Here is a 13399-nt window from a genome sequence, read left to right as displayed (position 1 = left end):
TCAGACTCCCAAATTAGAGCTCCCGTTTTCTTATTGATTTTATAATGTATATTTGTATAATGTGTGTGTTCTGAAATAGTGACAGAGAATAGAACAAGGATGGACAATTCAACCCTTAACTCAACAATGAGTAGATGAGTGTTATGTGTGTGTATATGTGTAAATAAATGAACACTGAAATTCAAGTATTTCTTTTATTTATATATATGTATATATATATATATATATATATATATATATATATATATATATATATATATATATATATATATATGTAATAAAATGTATATATATATATAGCTAGAATTCACTGAAAGTCAAGTATTTATTATTTATTATATATATCTTAACCACGGCCTCCACCCCCCACCTCCCGAAATCGAAGGTCTCAAGGTTGGCAAGTATGCCCTATGGTCCGGAAAATACGTTATTATAAGTACACCTGCATAGAGCCGTAACAAAGAATATTTCAACCTCTTCTGACATTGAATGTTTGACCCAGCTCTTCTGTTGGCTTTTAACATTCCTCTCCCCTCGTATTCATTTACTTCCTGTCTCTAATCGTTTCTTTTTTTTCCTCCCTTTCACATCCTGTCTCTCTCCAATATGTTTGATGTCTTATTCTGTGTCATGCAACCATTGCTAGCCCTTGATCATTAATTCCTTCTTTTGTCTTCCTCTCTCTTATTCATGCCGTGATACGTCCTCTTTCTTGCATTTTTTACTCGCCGCCAAAAGTAAGGAACTCATGCAACTTGATTATGTCAACGAGCATTTTACGCACCGTGCATTCAATCATGGATTTTTTTTTAATTTAATTTGGTTTGTCAAAAGAGGGAAATAGTGTCCCTTCATCTCGTTGGCATGGAAATATGAGCTAAACACTGCAAAAACTGAAATCTAAGTAAGATGAAATATCTCAAATAAGGGTGATATTTGCTTATTTTCTGTCTGATAAGATAATTCTTCTCACTAAGCCAGGGGTCGGCAACCCGCATGCGGCTCTTTAGCGCCGCCCTAGTGGCTCTCTGGAGCTTATTCAAAAAATATATGAAAAATGGAAAAAGATGAGGGGAAAAAAATATATTTTTGTTTTAATATGGTTTCTGTAGGAGGACAAACATGACACAAACCTCCCTAATTGTTACAAAGCACACTGTTTATATCAAACATGCTTCACTGATTCGAGTATTTGGCGAGCGCCGTTTTGTCCTACTAATTTTGTGTGTCCTTGAACTCACCGTAGTTTGTTTACATCAGGGGTGCTCACACTTTTTCTGCAGGCGAGCTACTTTTCAATTGATCAAGTCGTGGGGATCTACTTCATTCATATATATCATTTATATTTACTTATTTATGAAATATATGTTTTTGTTAATAAGTTAAAGGTGTTTAATGATAATGCAAGCATGTTTAACACATAGATAATATTGTTAATAAATTAAAGGTGTTTAATGATAATGCAAGCATGTTTAACACATAGTTAATATTGTTAATAAATTAAAGGTGTTTAATGATAATACAAGAATGTTTAATACATACAGTTAATATTGTTAATAAATTAAAGGTGTTTAATGATAATACAAGTATGTTTAATACATATATAGTTAATATTGTTAACAAGTTAAAGGTGTTTAAAGATAATGCAAGCATGTTTAATACATATAATTAATATTGTTAACAAGTTAAAGGTGTTTAATGATAATACAAGCATGTTTAATACATATAGTTAATATTATTAATAAGTTAAAGGTGTTTAAAGATAATACAAGCATGTTTAACACATATAGTTAATATTGTTAACAAGTTAAGGTGTTTGAAGATAATACAGGCATGTTTAACACATATAGATTCCTTTCTTTCATGAAGACAAGAATATAAGTTGGTGTATTACCTGATTCTGATGACTTGCATTGATTGGAATCAGACAGTAGTGCTAAAAACGTCCGCATTTTCGAATGGAGGAGAAAAAAGTCCTCCTTTCTGTCCAATACCACATGAAAGTGGTTGGTTTTTGGCATTTTATTTGTCCAGCTTCCGTACTCCTTTGTATACACCTTACAAGAAATACATTGTCGGCAAACTCCGTAGCTTGCTAGCTTGTGCACGCCAGCTTTCTGAGACTCTTATTTTGTTAGCGCAACTGTGCAGTCGGTCTTTGGAGTTTTGACGACAGGTACGGCGCCAGAGTCTGTTGAAATAAAGTGTTTCTCGCCTTCCAGTCGGTAATTTTAATGAGCTGGCAGCAGCCAGCGTCATCTCAGAAGACCCTCGGGTGCCGTGAATGTCAATCAAGTGACCAAAGTGACGTCATAGTGACGATTTATGATCGCTCATTTTTAGGACTATTTTTTTAATGCCTGGCTGGTGATCGACTGACACACCCTCCGAGATCGACCGGTAGCTCGCGATCGTAATGAGCACCCCTGGTTTACATGTATAACTTTCTCCGACTTTCTAGGACGTGTTTTATGCCACTTCTTTTTCTGTCTCATTTTGTCCACCAAACTTTTAAGGTTGTGCATGAAAGGTGAGTTTTGTTGATGTTATTGACTTGTGTGGAGTGCTAATCAGACATATTTGGTCACTGCATGACTGCAAGCTAATCGATGCTAACAGGCTATTTAGGCTAGCTATATGTACATATTGCATCATTGTGCCTCATTTGTAGCTATATTTTAGGTCATTTAGTTTCCTTTAAGTCCTCTTAATTCCATGACACACTATCTGTATGTAATATGGCTTTTAATTTGTTGCGGCTCCAGACAGATTTGTTTTTGTATTTTTGGTCCAATGGCTCTTTTAACATTTTGGGTTGCCGACCCCTGGACTAAGCAGATTTTATGTTAGAGTGTTTTACTTGTTTTAAGTGTTTTGGTCCTAAATGATCTCAGTAAGATATTACAGCTTGTTGCTGAGATTTGATGACCTATATTGAGTAAAACATGCTTGAAACTAGAATATCAACTGTTGCAAAGACCTTCGCAACTTAGATTCAATATCCCTCTTCAAATCAAGACTCAAAACACACCTATTCCTGACTGCTTATTCATTGTAATCATCTTTTCTTTTCTCTTTGTTGTTTTTTTTATCCAATTTGATTTTATTGTTGTGATTTTGTACGGTGTCCTTGAGTGCCCAGAAAGGCGCCTTATAAATACAATTTATTATTACTAATATTATTATTTTCAACACTCACAAGTATAAAACTACTTTTTTAAAGTAATCATTTCTTACTTCAAGTATGAAAATAAAATCATGATGCATGCATATCATTATGTCAAGATAATGGCACTAGCACTTACTTAATTTAAGAAAAATTTTCAACATATTGAGCAAAAAAGGTTTTTTTTTCTACCAAAAAAGTGCACTTGTTATTAGTGAGAATATACTTATTTGAAGGTATTTTTGGGTTCATTGAGGTTAGCTAATTTGACTTGTTTTGGAAAGTCTTGACAAGCCAAATTTTCTTGTTCTATTGGCAGATAAGTTTGCTTAATTCAATTAAAATACCCTTAATTTTTGTATTTTTTCTTCTTGTTTTTGAACACTGACTTTTTGCAGTGTAGGACTGGAATGCCGCTCACGTTCCTTTTTATACCCTCATAAAGCCATGCATACACTGCAAAAAGTCAATGTTCAAAAACAAGAAAAAAAAAATACAAAAATGAGGGGTATTTTATTTGAACTAAGCAAAATTATCTGCCAATAGAACAAGAAAATTCAGCTTGTCAAGACTTTCCAAAACAAGTAAAATGAGCTAACCTCAATGAAACCAAAAATACCTTAAAATAAGTATATTCTCACTAATAACAAGTGCACTTTTTTGGTAGAAAAAAAAACCTTTTTGCTCAATATGTTGAAACATATTCTTAAATTAAGTAAGTGCTAGTGCCATTATCTTGACATAATAATATGCATATATCATGATTTTTTTTTCTTACTTGAAGTAAGAAATGATTACTTTAAAAAAGTAGTTTTATACTTGTGAGTGTTGATGACAGCTTTGCAACAGTTGATATTCTAGTTTCAAGCATGTTTTACTCAATATAGGTCATCAAATCTCAGCAACAAGCTGTAATATCTTACTGAGATCATTTAGGAACAAAACACTTAAAACAAGTAAAACACTCTAACATAAAATCTGCTTAGTGAGAAGAATTATCTTATCAGACAGAAAATAAGCAAATATCACCTTTATTTGGGATATTTAATCTTACTTAGATTTCAGTTTTTGCAGTGTATATAAATGTATATTTCATTTTAAGCACTTCTCTGATTCCCTTTATATTTTTTATACCCTGCATTTCCACTGACCCTGACTGAGAAACCAAATAACATTGTTGTGCAAACCACAAAGGCTTGCTAAACTGTTAACTGACCCAGTGACATTATAAATATGCTAAAGTATAAACATGTTTGTGGTTGTTTAGTAAGCAAATGCATTTTTGTCCTGACACATTCACTCCATCCTTAAAGAGTGACTAATTGTACAAACCCCGTTTCCATATGAGTTGGGAAATTGTGTTAGCTGTAAATATAAACGGAATACAATGATTTGCAAATCATTTTCAACCCATATTCAGTTGAATATGCTACAAAGACAACATATTTGATGTTCAAACTGATAAAAAAATTTTTTTTTGCAAATAATCATTAACTTTAGAATTTGATGCCAGCAACACGCGACAAAGAAGTTGGGAAAGGTGGCAATAAATACTGATAAAGTTGAGGAATGCTCATCAAACACTTATTTGGAACATCCCACAGGTGAATAGGCAAATTGGGAACAGGTGGGTGCCATGATTGGGTATACAGGTAGATTCCATGAAATGCTCAGTCATTCACAAACAAGGATGGGGCGAGGGTCACCACTTTGTCAACGAAAGCATGAGCAAATTGTTGAACAGTTTAAGAAAAACCTTTCTCAACCAGCTATTGCAAGGAATTTAGGGATTTCACCATCTACGGTCCGTAATATCATCAAAGGGTTCAGAGAATCTGGAGTAAATCACTGCACGTAAGCAGCTAAACCCGTGACCTTCGATCCCTCAGGCTGTACTGCATCAACAAGCGACATCAGTGTGTAAAGGATATCACCACATGGGCTCAAGAACACTTCAGAAACCTACTGTCCGTAACTACAGTTGGTCGCTACATCTGTAAGTGCAAGTTAAAACTCTCCTATGCAAGACAAAAAACGTTTATCAACAACACCCAGAAACGCCGTCGGCTTCGCTGGGCCTGAGCTCATCTAAGATGGACTGATACAAAGTGGAAAAGTGTTCTGTGGTCTGACGAGTCCACATTTCAAATTGTTTTTGGAAACTGTGGACGTCGTGTCCTCCGGACCAAAGAGGAAAAGAACCATCCGGATTGTTTTAGGCGCAAAGTGGAAAAGCCAGCATCTATGATGGTATGGGGGTGTATTAGTGCCCAGGACATGGGTAACTTACACATCTGTGAAGGCGCCATTAATGCTGAAAGGTACATACAGGTTTTGGAGCAACATATGTTGCCATCCAAGCAACGTTACCATGGACGCCCCTGCTTATTTCAGCAAGACAATGCCAAGCCACGTGTTACATCAACGTGGCTTCATAGTAAAAGAGTGCGGGTACTAGACTGGCCTGCCTGTAGTCCAGACCTGTCTCCCATTGAAAATGTGTGGCGCATTATGAAGCCTAAAATAGCACAACGGAGACCCCCGGGCTGTTGAACAACTTAAGCTGTACATCAAGCAAGAATGGGAAAGAATTCCACCTGAGAAGCTTAAAAAATTGTGTCTCCTCAGTTCCAAAACGTTTACTGAGTGTTGTTAAAAGGAAAGGCCATGTAACACAGTGGTGAACATGCCCTTTCCCAACTACTTTGTCACGTGTTGCAGCCATGAAATTCTAAGTTAATTATTATTTGCAAAAAAAAAAAAAGTTTATGAGTTTGAACATCAAATATGTTGTCTTTGTAGTGCATTCAATTGAATATGGGTTGAAAAGGATTTGCAAATCATTGTATTCCGTTTATATTTACATTTAACACAATTTCCCTACTCATATGGAAACGGGGTTTGTATATTGCGACCTAAATAATAACCAAATATTAACAATGTTGTTATTATATGCACATTATCATTATTGGGTATTGAATGTAGAATTTTGAGTACAAAAATGAACTTATTCAATTTTGGAATAAGGCTGTAACAAAACAAAACAGGGGAAAAAGTTAAGCGGTGTGAATACGTTCCAAATAGAGATGTCCGATAATATCGGCCTGCCGTTATTATCGGCCAATAAATGCTTTAAAATGTAATATCGGAAATTATCAGTACAGTTTTTTTTTTATTATCGGTATCGTTTTTTTTAAATTTATTTTTTATTTTTTATTAAATCAACATAAAAAACACAAGATACACTTGGAATGTACACATGATCCCATGTTTACATCTCATTGTGCAACATGTGAATGTTTTAGTGGGAACTAAATGCGATATCTGTAAGGGGTACACATTAGAGATGTCCGATAATATCGGGATATTATCGGCCAATAAATGCTTTAAAATGTAACATCGGAAATTATCGGTATCGTTTTTTTTATTATCGGTATCGTTTTTTTTGTTTTTTTTTAATTAAATCAACATAAAAAACACAAGATACACTTACAATTAGTGCACCAACCCCAAAAACCTCCCTCCCCCATTTACACTCATTCACACAAAAGGGTTGTTTCTTTCTGTTATTAATATTCTGGTTTCTACATTATATATCAATATATATCAATACAGTCTGCAAGGGATACAGTCCGTAAGCACACATGATTGTGCTGGTCCACTAATAGTACTAACCTTTAACAGTTAATTTTACTCATTTTCATTAATTACTAGTTTCTATGCAACTGTTTTTATATTATTTTACTTTCTTTTTTATATTATTTTATATTATTTTATTTCATTAACTTTTAAAAAAAGGACCTTATCTTCACCATACCTCGTTGTCCAAATTAGGCATAATAATGTGTTAATTCCACGACTGTATATATCGGTATCGGTTGATTTTGGTATCGGTAATTAAGAGTTGGACAATATCGGAATATCGGATATCTGCAAAAAAGTCATTATCGGACATCCCTAGTTCCGAATGCACTGTAAATAGACAGTTACAAAAAAATAATACTCTGAACAGAGGCATCTAAAACTATGATTTGACACTTTAACACGATTAGCTAACTAACATTGTATCAACATTTATAAATCAGGAAAGAGGAGATTCATCATAAGTCCCCTTTGACTTAATAATACATGTTAAAAAAAGCTTTGTCTATTTTGGATTGACATAGTTTTAAAACAATGACTTGTATGAACTGGGGGAAAATTAATATACCTCTATACATTTTCCGTAGAAGTTTTTGAAAGTATGACATTTATTGAGTGAAAACACTTAAAAAAATCTTCTTTTAACAACTGAATTCTCATCCTTTCCTTATAGAATCCTAAATTCCAGGAGCCTGTGACCCTGGATTTAATGGATGCTGAGCTGGAGAACGATATTAAAGTGGAGGTAGATGTATATTGAAAAATGTTCGTCATGTTTACGAGGTGGTGCGAAGGTAGCGGTATGGAACATTTACTTACACCGTAAATCAAATTGCGGCCATTCTCACCCGGCAGATCCGGAGAATGATGATCGACGGCGAGACGGGTGAACGCACCATTCAGACTCTGGTGAAAACCCAGGACGAGGTGAGGGAACGATATTTAAGATGAGGATTGTTGGGCAAATTACTGAAGCTACCTCTTGCAGAGATACATTGATCGCGGAGTCAGAACGTACACCTGGGGACCGGTCAATGGAACAGATTACAGGTGAGTCACTCAAAGTACAAAACCTTGGTGTGCAAATCCTTTTCAACCTATATTCAATTGAATAGACTGCAAAGACAAGATACTTAACGTTCGAACTGGAAAACGTTGTTATTTTTTTGCAAATATTAGCTCATTTGGAATTTGATGCCTGCAACATGTTTAAACAAAGCTGGCACAAGTGGAAAAAAACAGTGAGAAAGTTGAGGAATGCTCATCAAACACTTATTTGGAACATCCCACAGGTGAACAGGCTGATTGGGAACAGGTGGGTGCCATGATTGGGTATAAAAGTGCCATGTCTGTGATCATGTTTTGTTTAAGTTATGTCCTGTTTGGTTGTTTAAGACTCTTAGTTCATGTTTACACTCCCTTGTTTTGTTTCCATGACAACCCATTCGTTTCACCTGGTTCACATGTTCACTCACGCACCTGTTGTCAATCATGTCACTGTTATTTAAGCCTGTCTTTTTCGGTTGGTCGTCCTGGCGACATTGCTTCTGCTACCATAGTTCATGCTGATCGTTTTACCTCATAGTAAGTGCCTTTTTGGTTTCATGTTCATAGTTTTTGTCTAAGTGTTAGTTTTGTTCATAGCCAAGTTTGTTCTCCGCCTTGTGCGCGCTTTTTTGTTTGTTCATTTTGTTAATGTTAAAATAAATCACGCCATGTCCGCTCCAATTTCCTTGCAACTCGGGAAAACAAACCCCCCCCCCTATAGTCCACGTCCTGACAAAAAGCAGCTTCCATGAAATGCTCAGTCATTCACAAACAAGGATTGTCAACAAATGCGTGAGAAAATTTCCCAACAGTTTAAGGACAACATTTCTCAACCAGCTATTGCAAGGAATTTAGGAATTTCACCATCTACGGTCTGTAATATCATCAAAAGGTTCAGGGAATCTGAAGAAATCAGCGGCATGCCCGTGCCCTCCAATCCCTCAGGCGGTACTGCATCAACAGACAACATCAGTGTGTAAAGGATATCACCACAGGGCCTCAGGAACACTTCAGAAAACCACTGTCAGTAACTACAGTTGGTTGCTACCAACATTCCCTCTAAGGTGCACGCATGTGCAATTGTGCACTGCTCAAGCGTCCTCTGCGCACGGCAAATCTATGCCACGCACAAAATCAAATAAAAAAATAAGCGCATAACAATTTTCGACACACGAACACGGCAGAGAAAACCGCTTTTGTCATCATTGTTCAAATATTGTAACGTCTGTCAAGACGCTTTGAGGACATGAATTCCATCCATCACTTTACTGAGCAAAACTCTTTATTGTCGGCCATAAACACATCACCAAAACATTAGTAAAAAAAATGATATCTAGCAAAAGTGGTCATTTTCTGCAGTACAAACCAGACCAAAAGCAACTTTGTTATATCAACAGCAGCCGCTCGCTCTTTCTCACTTGCGCCAACACATGCACATATGGCACTTAGCCAGTGATGCGTTTACAACCACACAAAAAGTCGGACAACTCCAACACCACACAGTGTCATTCCAGGTCGTTACACTATGATTTACCAATCAAATGTGTGCTTATTCTAGTGTCACTTATTAGGAATCTTAATTTATAAATATTAATCATGAAATGCTGTTAGTATATTAAATAAATACTAATAAAAATATATTTTTTACAAACAGGAAGTTGCAGGAATGTACACATGATCCCCTGCTTACATCTCATTGTGCAACATGTGAATGTTTTAATGGGAACTAAATGCAATGTCTGAAAGGGGTACAAATTATTTCCAAAGCAGGACCTCCACCCAGACAAACAATACAAGTACACAGTTCATGAAAAACAATATTTTTTGTTATTGTCATTGTAAGTGGGCCTAAACACTTATATTAGAAATGGAAATGACTGCTGTCATTTGATTATAATAATAAGAGAATGTTGTCTGTCTATCTGTGTTGGCCCTGCGATGAGGTGGGGACTTGTCCAGGGTGTACCCCGCCTTCCGCCCGAATACAGCTGAGATAGGTTCCAGCGACCCCGAAAGGGACAAGCGGTACAAAATGGATGGATGGAGGGGGATTGAACTTGTTATTTAGTCAGGTGTGGGACAGGTGTGCTGCTGGTGTAGCCACAGTGTGCACGTCTGATGTTGCTCACATGGACTCCACTCAATGCTCAGGGAGTTTTTGCCTTTGCTCACACACATGAAAAATTAGAGGGAACATTGGTCGCTACATCTGTAAGTGCAAATTAAAACACTACTATGCAAAGCGAAAGCCATTTATCAACAACACCCAGAAACGCCACCGACGTCAACTTAAGCTGTACATCCAGCAAAAATGGGAAATAATTCCACCTGAAATGCTTCAAAAATGGGTCTTGTCAGTTCCCAAATGTTTACTGGGTGTTGTTAAAAGGAAAGGCCATGTAACACAGTGGTAAAAATGCCCCTGTGACAGCTTTTTTGCGATGTGTTGCGGCCATTAAATTCTAAGTTAATGATTATTTGCAAAAAATACTCATTTCGAACATTAAGTATCTTGTCTTTGGAGTCTATTCAATTGAATATAAGTTGGAAAGGATTTGCAAATCATTGTATTCTGTTTTTATTTACCATTTACACAACGCCATCAGTGTGTGAATGTGTGTGTGTGTGTGAATGTGTGAATAGTGTCAAAGCGCTTTGGGTACCTTGAAGGTAGAAAAACACTATATAAGTATAACCCATCCATCCATCTGGTTGGGAGTCTGTTCTTGAGGACCCTTCTTCTGCCACAGGGTGTCACTAGAACGTCTGATGTCAAGCTCACTTTCCCTCTGCAAAATGTATTATTTGTACTATTTACACACCAGGATCTCCACTCTGGCACTGTCATGTAGAGTCTTTTTGTGGTTATTTCACATTCAAAATGAATTTGATGCTCCAAACCAACAAGCTGCCTGGTGGCGGTCGTGGTATAATAACAGTGTAACAATACACTGGTAATTCAGCTTCTAAAAATAATTACATTTTTACCTTTTAAATTAGTTGATTTATTATACAGGCAAGATGAATTAAAGAATTTGTACATTCTTGGTACATACATATTTAAAATTAAGACATAATATTTACATAAACATATATAATAATAATAATATAATATAACCCTTCAGGCACAAGATATTAATACAACAATGATTATAGGTACATGTCCTTTAAAACTGACCTTGAAACAACGTTGCAAAACAGATGTATTTATAAATTAAGACAACGTTGATGTCTTAACATTGGATCCATGTTGTTGGATGAGAAATGACCAAAATTCAATGGTCAAATCAACAGCAGAACCCAACATTGATTAAACGTTGTCAAAAAGCATGTTGTTTCAATGTTGTATTTGTGTTGTGGCGTATTGGTTGGAAAATGACCAAAATTCAATAGTCAAATCAACATCAGAACCCGACATTGAATAAACGTTGTCAAAAAGCATTTTGTATTTGTGTTGTAGAATATTGGTTGGAAAATGACCAAATTTCAATGGTCAATTCAACGTCAGAACCCAACATTGATTAAACGTTGTCAAAAAGCATGTTGTTTCAACGTTGTATTTCTGTTGTAGAATATTGGTTGGAAAATAACCAAAATTCAACGGTCAATTCAATGTCAGAACCTGATATTGAATAAACGTTGTCAAAAAGCATGTTGTTTCAATGTTGTATTTCTGTTGTAGCATATTGGTTAGAAAATGACCAAAATTCAATGGTCAATTCAACGTCAGAACCCAACATTGATTAAACGTTGTCAAAAAGCATGTTGTTTCAACGTTGTATTTGTGTTGTAGCTTATTGGTTGGAAAATGACCAAAATTCAATGTTCAAATCAACGTCAGGACCCAACATTGATTAATTGTTGTCAAAAGCATGTTTCAACGTTGTATTTGTGTTAGAGAATATTGGTTGGGAAATGACCAACATTCAATGGTCAAATCAATGTCAGAACCCAAAATTGATTAAACGTTGTCAAAAAGCATGTTGTTTCAATGTTGTATTGGTGTTCTAGAATATTGGTTCGAAAATGACCAAATTTCAAAGGTAAAATCAACGTCAGAACCCAACATTGATTAAACGTTGTCAAAAAGCATGTTGTTTCAACGTTGTATTTGTGTTGTAGAATATTGGTTGGTAATTGACCAAATTCAATGGTCAAACCAACATCTGAACACAACATTGTTTAAACGTTGTCAAAAAGCATGTTGTTTCAACGTTGTATTTGTGTTGTAGAATATTGGTTGGAAAATAACCAAAATTCAAAGGTCAAATCAACGTCAGAATCTGATATTGAATAAACTTTGCTAAAAAGTATGTTGTTTCAATGTTGTATTTGTGTTGTAGAATATTAGTTGGAAAATGACCAAATTTCAATGGTCAAATCAACATCTGAACCCAACATTGATTAAACGTTGTCAAAAAGCATGTTGTTTCAATGTTGTATTGGTGTTCTAGAATATTGGTTCGAAAATGACCTAATTTCAAAGGTAAAATCAACGTCAGAACCCAACATTGATTAAACGTTGTCAAAAAGCATGTTGTTTCAACGTTGTATTTGTGTTGTAGAATATTGGTTGGTAATTGACCAAATTCAATGGTCAAACCAACATCTGAACACAACATTGTTTAAACGTTGTCAAAAAGCATGTTGTTTCAACGTTGTATTTGTGTTGTAGAATATTGGTTGGAAAATAACCAAAATTCAAAGGTCAAATCAACGTCAGAATCTGATATTGAATAAACTTTGCTAAAAAGTATGTTGTTTCAATGTTGTATTTGTGTTGTAGAATATTAGTTGGAAAATGACCAAATTTCAATGGTCAAATCAACATCTGAACCCAACATTGATTAAACGTTGTCAAAAAGCATGTTGTTTCAATGTTGTATTGGTGTTCTAGAATATTGGTTCGAAAATGACCAAATTTCAAAGGTAAAATCAACGTCAGAACCCAACATTGATTAAACGTTGTCAAAAAGCATGTTGTTTCAACGTTGTATTTGTGTTGTAGAATATTGGTTGGTAATTGACCAAATTCAATGGTCAAACCAACATCTGAACACAACATTGTTTAAACGTTGTCAAAAAGCATGTTGTTTCAACGTTGTATTTGTGTTGTAGAATATTGGTTGGAAAATAACCAAAATTCAAAGGTCAAATCAACGTCAGAATCTGATATTGAATAAACTTTGCTAAAAAGTATGTTGTTTCAATGTTGTATTTGTGTTGTAGAATATTAGTTGGAAAATGACCAAATTTCAATGGTCAAATCAACATCTGAACCCAACATTGATTAAACGTTGTCAAAAAGCATGTTGTTTCAATGTTGTGTTTGTGTTGTAGAATATTGGTTGAGATATGACCAAATTTCAATGGTCAATTCAACGTCACAACCTGATATTGAAAAAACGTTGTCAAAAAGAATGTTGTTTCAACATTGTATTTGTGTTGTAAGATATTGGTTGGAAAATAACCAAATTTCAATGGTCAAATCAACGTCAGAACCTGACATTGAATAAACGTTGTCAAGAAGCATGTTGTTTCAAT

The 13399-nt window shown here is 35.2% G+C and overlaps 1 protein-coding gene across 2 annotated transcripts in view; it reads left to right on the top strand.

Annotated features, from left to right (window-relative positions):
* Positions 1 to 13399, top strand: part of LOC133612285 (voltage-dependent calcium channel subunit alpha-2/delta-1) — a 412014-nt gene that overhangs the window by 269501 nt on the left and 129114 nt on the right. Inside the window, exons 19-21 of one of the 2 annotated variants that reach the window (XM_061969551.2) lie at positions 7482 to 7553; positions 7664 to 7735; positions 7797 to 7858. In XM_061969551.2, the coding sequence (XP_061825535.2) occupies positions 7482 to 7553; positions 7664 to 7735; positions 7797 to 7858 (206 nt within the window). The remainder of the gene's footprint in view (positions 1 to 7481; positions 7554 to 7663; positions 7736 to 7796; positions 7859 to 13399) is intronic. The other variant, XM_061969550.1, reaches the window with a different exon arrangement.

This window comes from Nerophis lumbriciformis, linkage group LG10 (genome assembly GCF_033978685.3).
Source record: "Nerophis lumbriciformis linkage group LG10, RoL_Nlum_v2.1, whole genome shotgun sequence".
Classification (NCBI taxonomy): Eukaryota; Metazoa; Chordata; class Actinopteri; order Syngnathiformes; family Syngnathidae; genus Nerophis; species Nerophis lumbriciformis.
The sequence above is the reverse complement of the archived record's forward strand: the minus strand, read 5'-3'. Positions and strand labels throughout refer to the sequence as shown.